The sequence below is a fragment of the Elephantulus edwardii genome, unplaced genomic scaffold (genome assembly GCF_000299155.1).
Source record: "Elephantulus edwardii isolate Elephantulus edwardi_28Jun2011 unplaced genomic scaffold, EleEdw1.0 scaffold00050, whole genome shotgun sequence".
NCBI classification, from domain to species: Eukaryota; Metazoa; Chordata; class Mammalia; order Macroscelidea; family Macroscelididae; genus Elephantulus; species Elephantulus edwardii.
In genome coordinates this window covers 3,681,436-3,695,297 of record NW_006399800.1, presented here as the reverse complement: position 1 = coordinate 3,695,297, position 13,862 = coordinate 3,681,436, and the positions used below count along the sequence as shown (strand labels likewise).

Here is a 13,862-nt window from a genome sequence, read left to right as displayed (position 1 = left end):
GCCTAGTATGTCAATATTTATGCGTTCCATTTCTTCCTTAACAATATCTAATTTTCCTACATTCATGGTTCTCACATTCCATGTCCCAATCATTAGTGTCTGCTTACAACTGTTCCTCTTCCTTTGTATTTCCATACCTGAAAGCTCAGCCTCAGTTGCCCTGTTATCTACATATGTTCTGTTGTACATAGGGTTTTTGGAGGCCTGCTATTTCAGAAGTGGATGGCCAATCTTTCTTCCTACTCTGTCTTAATCATGTAGAGTAGTTTAATCTGTCTGTTTACCAGAAGAGGAAATGCATCTATCCTAGATGCTTGGTGAAGCTGGTTCTCCAGTCATATATAAACAGTATGTTAATCTGCCTGTTTACCAGGAAGAGAACTGGGGCCTTCCTGAATTACTGATACACAGATGGGAACTGTCCTTTTCAGATGTAGAAATTACCTTTTCTTACTAACAAAGGTGCATTGTTAAATGAGCTGGAGTTTCACCCTAGTATATAAGGCCGTGACCACTCCCAGACGGGGAGGAAGTCTTAGAGGTGACTCGCTGATTCCCAGATCTGTGTAATAACGTGCATTCATGGGTAATGCAGTCCGCTTGTCTTATTGGCAACTGACTACGGAAAGAACCCCTTGCGTTCAGTAGCACATCCACTGTATCTTAGCTATGTTGTTGTTGATTGCCGTCGAGTCGAGGTGGTCTCATAGCGACTCTATGAACAAAAAGACCTAATACCTTTCCATAGTTATCGGTGTTTCTCCAAGTTCATAGTTTCCAGAAGCATGTGGTTTAGGAAGTGGATGCCACTTCTGCTTCCCAACCTGTTTTACAAGTGGGAGTTCTACCAAACACTGTCCACAAGGGGAAACCATTACGGTATCTGATATTCCCCTGGCACAAGGTTCAGCACCATAGCAAACCCAGGTTATATCATAGAGCAACTTGATAAAGAGTGATGTACAAAGTGGAAGGGAAAAAAAGACCTAAATACTTGCCTTATGCAGCTTGCAGTTGAATATTCATGCAAGAAACATCATCCTCACCCCCACGGTTTGTTGTTATGTGCTGTCGAGTTGACTCTGACTCATAATGACCCCATGTACAACAGCTCTGAACCCTGCTCTATCTTGAGTCAACTTGTCTCTGACACACCTAGTCCCCATTACCCCAGTCACTGTGTCAATCCAATTCACCCGAGGTCTTCCTCTCTTGCACTGTCCCTCCACCCTCCCAAGCATTATGACCCTCCTCTCCAAGGACTGGGCCCTCCTTGCAACATGTCCAAAGTATGCCAGACAGAGCTTCAGAAACCTTGCCTCCAATGAACAGCTTGGTTTTACCCTCTCCAGTACATACAGACCTACTGTCCATGGTCTTCACCCCTAGTGGTAAGAAGTTGAGTTGTCAACCTAAAGGCATATGGTTTGGATGCTGCTCTGTGGGAGAAAGATGATCAATCTCCTTCCGTGTAATCCCCTACTACCTCTAAAAACCCATTGGAGGGTCAGCTATGAGTCAGTTCCAACTTAAAGGTACATAACAACAGTAGCCCAGTAGCTGGCATACAGTAGATATTCAATAAATGCTGCTTCCCATTCTCAGGGCTGCACTGTACACACAGCAACGGAACACTGGAAATTGTCTAAAAACTGTTTCCAGGTGGACAAGGCGCCAGTTGGAGTGGGTGGAAATGGGGGTTTGTATGTGGCTTTAGAACATCGTGACTTATTTTGGATGTTCCAAATGTCAGGTTGGAGATGCATGCGAAGGAGAGGGGCTTATTCTAACCAGATCAGGGTGAGAGGCAGCCTGGGACACTGGTCTCCATGGTGCGTAGCCCCAGACAGTTTAGAAACAAACAGAAACCCATCCAGTTGGGGGAGGCTGACAAAGGCAAAAACAAACAAAGACCAAGAGATGGAAAACTCATGAGGGGGGAGAAAGGGAGTAGGGAGAGACCAGTGGGGGACAGGGGGAGCCCTGAGGAGGGGTATGATCTTATTTTTGCGTGAGACACTGAATCCAGCCTAGGGAGGGGGAATGCCTAAGAATCACCATAGCAACAAGGGAGGGTGTTTGCAGTGGATTTCAAGCCAAGACAAACCTCCTGGGTTAAGAGCAGGAATGGGCTCAGATGTAATGGGGCCATGCTCTAAAGAAAAAGATCTGAAGTGGACTCTTCAAATCCCAACTCCCCGTCCACTCTTGATTTTATAGGTACTCGACAGTAATGCCATGAATGAATCAAAACCCACATTGAACAACATCCCTTACTCTACCTTTCTGACATACATACATACACAAATACTTATTAAGAAGTCCAGAGTAAACCTCAATCTTTGTGATGGAAACTGATGGCTCATGAGACCCACGGTACTTCTGGAAGGAGGTACCTTGCTTGTGGGGGCCCCACTTGCCACTCCTCCCAAATAGGTGATGAGGGCAGACAGGGCTGCTTTCATGAGGTCCTTGTGTGGTTCCCCTTTCATCAACCGCCTGATGAACTAGAGCCAGCATGTGCCCATCAGCAAGGAGACTGTTCCTTCCTCCTGTGAAAGGGGAATATCTCAGCGAGCACCTCCTGAGCACCCAAGCTCCAGCATCCCAAATTTGCCATTCTTGGAGCTGGTTGACCTACAGGATTTCCCTCAGATGCAGGGCTAATGCTAAATAAAATTGTATGTCTCAATTATGGTTTGTCTCTTCCCTTTCTCTTTAATCTCTGGTACTTGAAGACTAACACTGTCCCTTGTTACTCCAGTCCAGATTAATGCATCCATTAGACACAGTAGACACCCACACCCACTCTAAACCCAACACCATTGAGCTGATTCTAACACATGGTGACCCTGTCAGACTGCCTATAAGCTGTAAAATCTTCCTAGGAACACAATGCCTGTCTCATCTTTCTCCCACATTGTAGCTGGTGGATCTGATCAACCTTTCATTTATGATTGGGTATTATCATATTGGAGAGCAATAGTGTCACTCTAAAGACTAAGGTGCATCTGATACAGGCCATGGTCTTTGCAATCACTTACCATGTGTCAGAGAGTTGGACAATGACTAGGGAGGATAGAAGGAGAATTGATGCCTTTGAGCTGTGGTTCTGGAGAAGAGTGCTGAGGATACCATGGACTGCCAAGAAAACAAACAGAGAGGGTTAAACTGGGCTGTTCCTTGGAGGCAAGGATCCTGGGGCTTCGTCTGACATACTTTGGACATGTTGTAAAGAGGAACAGGTCCTTGGAGAGGAACATCATGTTTGGGAGGGTGGAGCGACGGCACAAGAGGGGAAGACCCTCTATGAGGTGGATTGATTCAGTGACTGGGGTAGTCGGGATGGGTGTGTCAGAGGCAGTGTGATTGGCACAGGATAAAGCAGGGTTTAGGGCTGTTGTACATAGTCGCTATGACTCACAAGTGACTTGATGGTACATAACAACATTATTGTTATGACAAGAATCCAGAATGAAGGTTGCATAGTAGAGTGTACAATGAAGGAATTTTTCTTTTACTTTTCAAAGAGAAGAGTAAGCTGGGGGAGGGGGGCAGGGAGAAAATAGCAACAATAAATGAAAATCCAAAATCTCTGTAAACGTTCATTAAAATTAATAAAGTTTTTTTAAAACCCAAACTCTTTCAGTGCCCTGAAACCGTCTGAGTTGAATCAAATCATAGCAATCCTCCATCAGGTTCCTGAGGCTGAGAATCTTCATAGGAAAAAACTGCTTATCTTTTCCTCCAGAGCAGCTGGTTGATTTGAACCCCTGATCTTTCGGTTTGCAACATAACGCAAAATGTGCTAAACCTCACGTTATTTTTGTCACTTGCTGTCAAGTCGGAACAAGCTCACAGCTGACCAGCCAGCAGAGGCTATAAACGAGACAAGAGGAGATTGCCCACCTTTATCCACAGAGTAGCTGGTGGATTTGAACTAGATGTCTTTGGGTTGGCAGCACAACTACATATAATTAGGCAACCAAAACACTATTTTGGTCCCATAAAAATGGTTGAATGTATGATATTAATATGTTTGCGTTTATACCAACAGTTGTAATTTCAAATTTTTGGAGGAAATGGGCTTACAAAGGCAAAAGTGCCCAGGACACACAAAAATTTTTATGGCGGATAGGGAGTTCTGGTGGCCTAGTGGCAAGAAGCTGCACTGCAATCCCAGAGGTATGCATTTCGAATCCACCAGATGCTCTGCTGGAGAAGGAGGGGCAATTTCCTCCTCTACCAGTGAGATCTGATTTGACAGTATACACACAAACAATAACAAAATAAAATAAAAATTTATGGAGGAAAGGGACTGACAAAGGTACAAGTAACCAGAATGAAGGCAGCATAGTGGAGTGGACTTGGGGGAAGGGATTATATAACAATGAAAGAATTTTTCTTTTAGTGTTCAAAGAGAAGAGTGAAGGGGGGGAGGGGTGGGGAGGGAGAAAATGGATGGAATGAATGGAAATCCAAAGTCTCTGTAAACTTTCATTAAAATTAATTAAAAAAAAAAAGGCACAAGTGCATGCCCAGGACACACAAAGGCCCAGCATAAGTCTTCCCTCCTGCCCACATCAACCCTCAAAACTCTAGCCATTTCCTCTCAATATCAAAATATCCTTGTCAAGTGTCTGACGACCCCAAGAGCTATTCATCTCCATTTCCCCTATCCCTCATGACCAGGCTCAGTGTCCCACAGTCAGATCATCTACTTTTCGTGAGTGGTCAGAGAAGAAACAAAAATCTACGTCAATAAAAAACAGGGTGGTGTCCTGGCGTTTTGAAGTGTACAGGGATGTGCTCAGCAGCTAACCAAAAGGTGAGAGTTAAATTCCACCCAGTGGCACTTTGGGAAAAAAAGATCTACTTCTGAAAAATCAGCCACTGAAAACCTGACAGGGCTGAGGTTGCTTATACGCCAATTAATGTTATGTAACAAAATGTGTGCAAACCCCACAATGGAAAATTGAATTGCTCTGAAAATTTTCATCCAAACCACAACAAAACACATACACACAGAGAGGAAGAGAGAGTATTATAGAGCGCAGTTCTGATACCCAGGGGATCAAAATGAACTTAATAGCAACTGATTTTATTGTTTTAAATACTACTACTTGAGTAAATGAGCTCTACTTCTCAGCTCTGCCTTGAGACAATGGGCTGAAATGGCAGTAGACGGAAGGCAGAGCAGGCCTCTTTCATTTGACACCTGGAACCCACCAGCCACTGGGCACCTGGGCCTGTGACCTGCTTCTGTAAAGATATACTGCCTTAGAAATCTTATGGGAAAATTCTACTCTGTCCAATGGCTGAGACAGAAATAACTCAATACTAACAGGCTTGGCTTTGTTCGGGGATTTCCATTTTCTTACCTATAATGCACACAATTGTACCTACCTCACAGACCTGTTAGGAGGATTAAATAAACTCTCACATATAAGGTATCTGGTGGGGAGTTCTGGTGGCTCAGTGGTAAGGAGTTGTGCTGCCAACCTAAAGCAAGTGTTTGAATTCACCAGCTGCAATCTTCTGTGTATTCTACTGTCTATGAAAACCTGCTGGAGGGTCCGCTGTGAGCCAGCTCCAACTTGATGGTACATAACACGGTACCTGGCAGCCTTCCATGTGTCTGTGCCATACTTCCTGACCCCAGTTCATATCAGGATCTCTTGCTGATCATCTCACGGTGATGTTGTGTGTGTCTGAAAAGAGCTGTGCCTCACGGCGTTTTCACTGTCTTACTGTTCAGAAGATATATTGACATATTTCAGCTAACAGATGCTGCCGTGGATGTGCTCACCAAGTTGTGCCAAGAAATCTGGAGAACAACCACTTGGCCAACTGACTGGAAGAGGTCTATATTTGTTCCCATCCCAAAGAAGGGTGACCCAACTGAGTGTGGAAACTACAGAACAATATCATTGATTTCACATGCAAGCAAGATTCTACTGAAGATTATCCAAAACCGAATGGAACAACACATCAGCAGAGAACTGCCAGAAGTCCAGGCTGGCTTTAGAAGGGGTCGTGGTACTAGGGATATTGTAGCAGATGTTAGATGGATCTTAGCTGAAAGCAGGGAGTACCAGAGGAATGTCTATCTGCGTTTGACTGTGTGTATCATAACAAACTGTGGCTGACTCTGAGAAGAATGGGAATCCCAGAATATTTAATCATGCTAATGCGAAACCTATACTTGGACCAAGAGGCAGTCGTCAGAACAGAGCAGGGCAACACTGCATGGTTCAAAATTGGGAAGGGTGTACGCCAGGGATGTGTCCTGTCTCCATACCTTTTCAACCTGTATGCAGAGCAGATTATCTGAGACGAGGAGAAGCGTGGCATTAGGATTGGTGGACGATCTATCAATGATCTGCGTTATGCAGATGACACAACCTTGCTCGCTGAAACTGAGGAGGACCTCATGCACTTACTGCAGAGGGTCAAGGACTGCAGCCTTCAATATGGACTGAGTCTCAATGTCAAGAAGACAAAAATTCTTACCACTGGTAGCATCAGGATGGATAGCGAAGAGACTGAGATTGTTCACAGCTTCAGTTTGCTCGGCTCCACGGTCAACACTCTTGGCACCAGTAGCCAGGAAATAAAAAAATGTATTGCGATGGAAAAGTCTGCGGTTAGAGACCTCTCTCAAGTACTCAAGAGCAACGGTGTCTCTCTGGAGACTAAGGTGAGCCTGGTACAGTCCAGGGTCTTTGCAATCACTTGTTATGCATCAGAGAGTTGGACAATGACTAGGGAGGATAGAAGGAGAATTGACATCTTTGAGCTGTGGTGCTGGAGAAGAGTATTGAATGTACCATGGACTGCCAAGAAAACAAACAGATTCATTGTAGAGAGGATTAAACCAGGCTGCTCCTTGGAGGCAAGGATTCTGGGGCTTCGTCTGACATACTTTGGACATGTTGCAAGGAGAGACAGGTCTTTGGAGAGGGACATCATGCTGGGTAGAGTAGAGGGACAGCGCAGGAGGGGAAGACCCTCTATGAGGTGTATTGATTCAGTGACTGGGGTAATCAGGATGGGTGTGCCAGAGGCAATGAGATTGGCCAGGATAGAGCACGGTTTAGGGCTGCTGTACATAGGGTCGCTATGAGTCGCACATGACTCGACAGCACATAACAACAACAACAACTGTTCAGAAACAGACCACCAGGTATTTCTTCCAAGGAACTTTGGAAGATGGATTTGAACCTCAAGCCTTTTGATTTGACTGCTTAGTGTGTAACTATCTGCATCACTCAGGAACTCCACAACTTTTTTGCAAGACCATATACCAGTCTCAATCCTGGGATTGCCAATGTGCCTCCCTCAACAGACCATCAGTTCCACAACTGGGACATTTTGAACTTGACCTTGCTTGTATTCCTATTGCCTGGCACACATTTGGTGCTCATATATGTTACATCCGTGGCTAGCAATCCCGTACCTACTAGATGTCTTAGTGGTGTATGCCCTCCAGCAGACAGCTGCCTGAACAAGAAAGGAAGGGGGTGAACTTGAGAGGATAAGACTGTTAATAACTGAGACAACACACGAAGAAGGCTCACATTGAGGTGGCCAGCAGTCACATAGGTGAGCTGGCCTTTAGGAAGACTTTTATTGTTTTTTAAATGGTACAATATTCCGTGTAAAAACCAGAAAGTGGTTTTTCCCCTTGACAGAAATCTCATCCTTGAATCAGACAAGGTTCCACTATGGCTAAAACCCAGCAGAAAGGATGCAAAACAGAAGTCAGCAAAGAGGACTCTGTTTCTCTAGGCTACCAGGGGGCCTCTCCTCTGCACTGAAAGTCCATGCTGAGTGCTACAGGCCCCTGTGGGAGGCTCAGCCTGCTGTGATGGGCCTCTGTGTTAAAGGACAGCAGCCCCTCAAGATCAAGGCTGCTTTGTGAGTATGGGAACAGGACGAGAGCCTGCAGCTCATATCCCTTCCCTAACAAGGGCCAGGGAAGAGGCTGTGGACATGCGCCAGACAGCGCTCCAGGTTTGGAAATTTCCCTTCTCTTCAGCTCACAAAGCCTAATTTGTCAAATAGCTTTCAAATAAAACAAAACAAAAAAGATCAAAAATTAAACATTTGGTTCTATTTCAGCTGTAATCAGAGTTGGTCATTTTTAGAAAAAGACAACATGAGTTGCTCATTGTTAAATTTGTATTTTTGACCAGGCCTCAGATTCCTTCCTTTGTCGGCTGTGATTTCGGGCTCGGATGGAGTGATAGGGTGGAGGGTGGGGAAAAGCTGTGGCTCAAGGCTGTTTCTGTTGGTTTGAGAAAACTGTTAAGATGTTTTGTACGCACATACCAAGGCTGATGGAATTAAAAAATGGTCCCATTGGTTTTTATAAAAAACATAACGATTCCTCTTGGGTGTTTCAAGTCAAAACAAGGCAACCGACTAGTGATTTATAGTTCCCACTACACATTTTCCACTTTCCAGAAGGCATTAGAAAAGGGCCAACCTCCGCCAGGAGCATTGTAAACACACCACTGACAGCTTGGACGCCGGTTTTAAACGCAGCAGGACTTTTCCTTTGGCTCTGGCTAGAGAGCCACCTCCCTGGGACCAGCTGGGACAGAGGAGACAGGAGGACTCCCCCAACCCTAAGTGTAAGGGGTCAGTGGTCCCATGGACCAGAGAATGGCTGAGAGCATCATCAAAGGCAATAGATATGTTTATGGCATACAGAAATTGTCCTGTGGTCCCCAACTGGCCTCCAGGCTTGGCCTGGCTGGACGTGAGGTGCAGGGGTTACAGAACAAGTAAGTTATCATAAGGCACGTGGTCAGGCTGGCTCCTTCACCAGGCCCAGGAGGATTATCTCTTCACACGATTCCACAAGTGCTGGAAAGCAGGAGAGTTGATGGCGCTCACTATGAGCAGAAGCAGCAGATACAGGGATATCAGGACCAAAAACCAATGGCTGGAAAACCAGGAGAGCTGGCTGGAAGCCCTGTTTGAAGTGAAGGAACAGAACAAGGTTGGCAAAGAGAGAGAACACACTTTAAAAAAATGTATGCAACAATTCCTGGCTCCGAGCAGAATGAGTGATGAATTTCATCCTCTGGGTGAGCCATGTAACAAAACTTCTTCATGTTCCTCTGCTCCAGAAATCTGGAGCTGTTTGCCCTGGCGCTGACACGCCTTTCAACAGAGCATTTTTGAAATAGACAAAGACAGCTATGCAATGAGCTCATCCCAATCTTCCCTTCCACAGCTCCTCTTTTACCTTTTGTAACCCATCTGTTCTTAAGCAAGACTTTGGTATCTAGAAGGATCCAGCTCAAGGTTGTCCGCCTAGATGGAGCCTGTGGTAGGGTATGCAGTTCGATTCTCTTTTTCTCTGGAACATCTCAACCTGAGCTAGAGAAATCCTCTGCTTTCTCCCCTCCCCGGGCCAGGACACGATCTGAACTATCCAACTGAGCTCTAGAGACTCTACAGAGAAGTGGGAAGGGAGGGGAATTTACAAACAGGAAAAGGTAGATGATTTTTAAACCAAAGTTCCCTAGATTCCCTAGATTAACACAGGAATCAACTCCCATATGATTAATTTTCTCTGAAAACCCACTGGAGGGTCAGCTATGGACTAGTTCTGACTCGACAGTACATAACAACAACATACTGATTTCCAAAGTTTGGGGGGGATAAAAAAATGAGGTTTATGAAATCCTGAAGCCATGCATTCATTAAAAAGTTACCCCCATCCTATCTCACCTACTGCTATCCTCCCTCAAGAATGTGACATCTCAAGATGAGTCATCCCAGGCCCTGGAGCACCCTACGTATACCCCCACTACCACATCACTAAGGAGCTCTGGTGCCTAGTGGTAAGCAGTGACACTGCCAGCCCAAAGGCAGGCAATTTGAATCCACCAGCTGCTCTGAGCGAGAAGCAATCTTCCCCCTGTGTAATCTCCTGTGTGATTTACAGCCTCTGAATACCAGAATGAGGATCTGTTATGAGCCGGTTCCAACTCAACGGCATACAAGAAAAACCACCACCATACTGGTGAGATTACGTATCCTGAGTCTCAAAAGCAGAAGATTCTCCTCTATTGTTCTGTTTTAAAGCTTCACTTTGGAGACAAAGAGAAGACATTTCAGGGGCAGGAAGGGGTTTAGCAACCACAGGAGGAACTGGCTGTCCTGAGCTGCAAACACTCTCAGCCAGCATTCACTTACTCCCCAGTCTCCTGCCTTAACCTAAGTAGTGGGTTTCAGACTAGGAACTGTAAGCCAAGGTGCTAAAGGGCTCGAGGTCTGAGGGAGCCAATCTGACTGTGCTACTTCTTTAAGCTGTCTATGTTCACAAACCTCCTTCTACCTTTTCCCACTAGACTGTAGTCTATTTCAGGCCAAGACCGCTTCTCAGGAGCACTCAAATCTAGCACAGTGCTGTATACATAGCTAAGGTCTACCAAAAGTCTCTGGTGGAGGCAGAGCATTAAGAAGCTCAATGCTTTGAATACAGCCATTATTTGGACCTCACACAGGGACAGTCTTACCTCTTGTGCTGCTTCTGTGAGTACACCAGCAGGTATTTCACACGCAGGAGCTGGTTATTGGTGACCACAAAGTACTTTGGAGGGATGTCTCCACCCTCGCTGTGCTTGATTCGCGCTCTTCTACGATCTATCTCCTTGGAATCTGTGTGAAGTGAGAGCAGCCGGCTCTTGTGTGAGAAAACAAGCAAAACTTTGGCGGGGGGGGGGGGGGGGGGGGGGGGGGGGGGGGAGAGGGGGGGGGGGGAGAGGGGGGGGGGGCGGCAGTGATAGGGGTCCTAAGAACAAGAGAAGCAAAAAAAAAAAAGAACAAGGGAAGCAAACAATAAACAGAAACAGGGTCAAGGTTCCTTTTCTTGAGGGTGGAGAAGCCCCAGTGGGCTGAGAAGCAGGTCTGTGTGTGTGATACAGCACTAAAATTATGGGAGAATCCAGCAAACCAAAAGACAAAAGTAGGGAATAAAGGAATGGAAGAAATGGAGAAAAGAAGGAACTCAAATGAATGGAGAAAGCAGAGGTCATGAGGACGGTGCAGGATATGGCAGGGTTCAGTTCTGTTGTTCATACGGGCGACAGGAGTCTTAGTCAACTCACTGGCACTTAACAACCATCAACAAGCACAGCATACTCTAGGACTAGGAACCAGACTTGATCGAAAACAAGTCTCTCAAAAACCTGCTGCCATCAAGTTGATTTCAATCCCAGTGGCCCCAGAGGACAGAGAAGAACTGCCCACATGGTTTCCAAGGCTTCCATTCTTTATGGCCGCAAACTGCCCTCTCTTTTCTTGGGGAGCGGGCTGATGGGTTCTGACCACTGAACTTGAACAGCCTAGCACTTAACCCACTGCACCACCAGAGCTCTTTAAGTCCCTTAGTATGCATTTTCAATTAACCATTCTGGATTTGAGCTTTTTAAAATGTTTCTCTGCCACCAGTCATAGTAAGGCTTTTTTAAAAAAAATTAAAATTTAATAATATGAAAAAATTCCAAGAAAGTGGGGGAAGGTGGCAGAGGAAAGAGGGAAAAAAACCCAAAAACCACAAAGCTGCGTGACAGTAGAGGCTTCAAGGTTTTGTTTGATGTTTAATGTCACGGCTTGTAAACTTCCCAAGAATTATAAATGCAAATATTCAAGCCGTCTGGTTTGGGAGGGTGGTGTCAGACCTGGGCCTGCTCCCCAGGACTCCAGCTGTTTCACATTAGAGGCCAGGAACAGGCCGTTTTCTGGATTCAATTTTTCTCAACAGAACCGAGGGCCAGGTCTGGAGTCTGAAGGGCTGTGACCACTCGGTCTTTGAGGCGGGAAAATGTTTTGGGGTGAGGATTGCAGGAAGAATTAAGGGATACATTGGTGGGTGCAACTATGAGGCAGACAGCTGATAGCTCAGCTCTGTGGTCTCACTCCGTTGACCTCACACCTCCTGCATGCCAGGCAGCTCTGGCACTCACTGAAGTAGCCTAGAGGGACAGGGTCTGGACCAGAGTCTTTGCTTCAGCTCAGCTCTCTGCTGACACCAGCTACCCCAAAATTCATTCTACTATTGAAACAGCACATGTTCTGCTACCTATATAGTCACTTAAGGAGCTCTGTGGCTTAGTGGTTAAGGAGTTGCACTATCCAAAGGCACGCAGTTTGAATCCACCAGCTGCTCTGGAAGGAGAAAGACGGGCAATCTTCTCCTGTGCGATTAACAGCCTCTGAAAACCTGCAGGAGGGCCAGCTAGGAGTCAGTTCTGACTTGACAGCAGTGAATTGAGTTGAGTTTTACATTTACCATCGTTTAAAAGTGAGGGAGAAGGGAATGGTGCAATGGTAAAAAAAGAACAAATAAAGGCGACTCAGTTCCTGTCCTCAAGGAGCCCACACATTCAGACTCATCTATCAAACCTTACCTTCTTGGTATATATTCTTTCACAAAGCTCGCACGCGGACCCACCTTGGCTGCCCTTTCCTCTGGCTGTCCCTGTAATCCTACTCAGCTCCAATCCCTAAGGAGACTGACTGCACTGGCCTCGAAGGCAGCCCCATCTTGTGGTGCTCTGGCAAGGAACAGGTGCTCTACCCAAGAGCGGGGCCAACAGCAAAAGCCTGTGTACCCCACACCCAGGGCCAGTCCAGGGCCAGACACTCACTCACCTTTCTTCTTGGTTTGACACTTGACATCGGGGTGGTCGATGACCTCGCATACCGCCACACAGCTGAGGAGGGGGCCGAGGAGGCTGTGTTGCCACCCGTGGCCATGGGGGCTGTAAATGAGGGCCAGGCTCAAGTCACTGGTGAGGTAGGTCCCCGCCCCGAACAAGGATGTCTGGAACAGCAGAGGCCAGCCAGAAAGAAACACAGCCAAGTGGACACAGAGTTAGGAGCCGGCACACAGATGACACCGACCGGTCTTCAACACAGTTTAAAACACAGAATTTCCAAGCGTGCCATCTCCCAGTGAAAGACACAGAACCAACCAATCCTGGGACATCATCATACACTTATTATTAAATGCATTCCACTCTGACAACCGTTTAATAGTGGATCTGGCCACAAACAAATGAGCAGTTCTTGGTGGCAAGTTCAAGTAGGAAAACCATGGTTATCTAAGTCCAAACAGACCTGAGTTGGAATCCGGCCACTACTTCCAATAAGCTGACAAGTTACATAAACTCTGGGTCTCGGTTTCTACATTACAAAATGGGAATAATGGAACTCTTTTGTAAGGTTGTAAGGAGATTGGGGGGTGAGGAGGTTAAGAGTTAGGCTGCTAAATCACTAGTTCAAACTCACCAGCCACTCTGTAAGAGAAGGAGAAGGCGGTTCAGTCTGCTCCTATAAATGTTACAGCCTCGGGAACCAATGCTCAGTCCTACTCGGTCTTACAGGGATGTAAGACTTGGGATGGACTACAAAGCAGTGAATCAGTTATAGATATGGTTGTGGGTGAGGACTGAAGGACTTAGTGGACAGAAAAGAGCAAGATATCTGTACCCAAGAGATGCTAAATCAAAGCATGGTCTTCCGTGGTGCCCCTAAGTGATGCAAACGGATAACACGCTCAACTACTAATAAAAAGCTTGGGTGGGTCCACATAAAAGTACCTCAGAAGAAAGGCCTGGCAATCAACTTCAAATAAATCTGCCTTTAAAAACTCCAGGGAGCCTATGGCGAGCTCTGGTGGCCTAGTGGCAAGAAGGTGTACTGCAATATCAGAGGTGCATGGTTCAAATCCACCAGATTCTCTGCTGGAGAAGGAGGAACAATCTCCTCCTGTATCAGTCAGATCTGATTTGACTGTACACACACACACACAAAATAATAATAATAATAATATAGAA

At 46.0% G+C, this 13,862-nt stretch overlaps 1 protein-coding gene across 1 annotated transcript in view; it reads right to left on the bottom strand.

Moving 5' to 3' along the window:
* Positions 1 to 8,847: 8,847 nt before the first annotated feature.
* The window catches only part of PARP16 (poly (ADP-ribose) polymerase family, member 16), a 43,025-nt gene continuing 38,010 nt past the window's right edge, over positions 8,848 to 13,862 (bottom strand). The window contains exons 4-6 of the mRNA XM_006886655.1: positions 12,676 to 12,847; positions 10,539 to 10,680; positions 8,848 to 8,983 (exon numbers count right to left, since the gene is read on the bottom strand). Coding sequence (XP_006886717.1) covers positions 8,848 to 8,983; positions 10,539 to 10,680; positions 12,676 to 12,847 — 450 coding nt within the window. The remainder of the gene's footprint in view (positions 8,984 to 10,538; positions 10,681 to 12,675; positions 12,848 to 13,862) is intronic.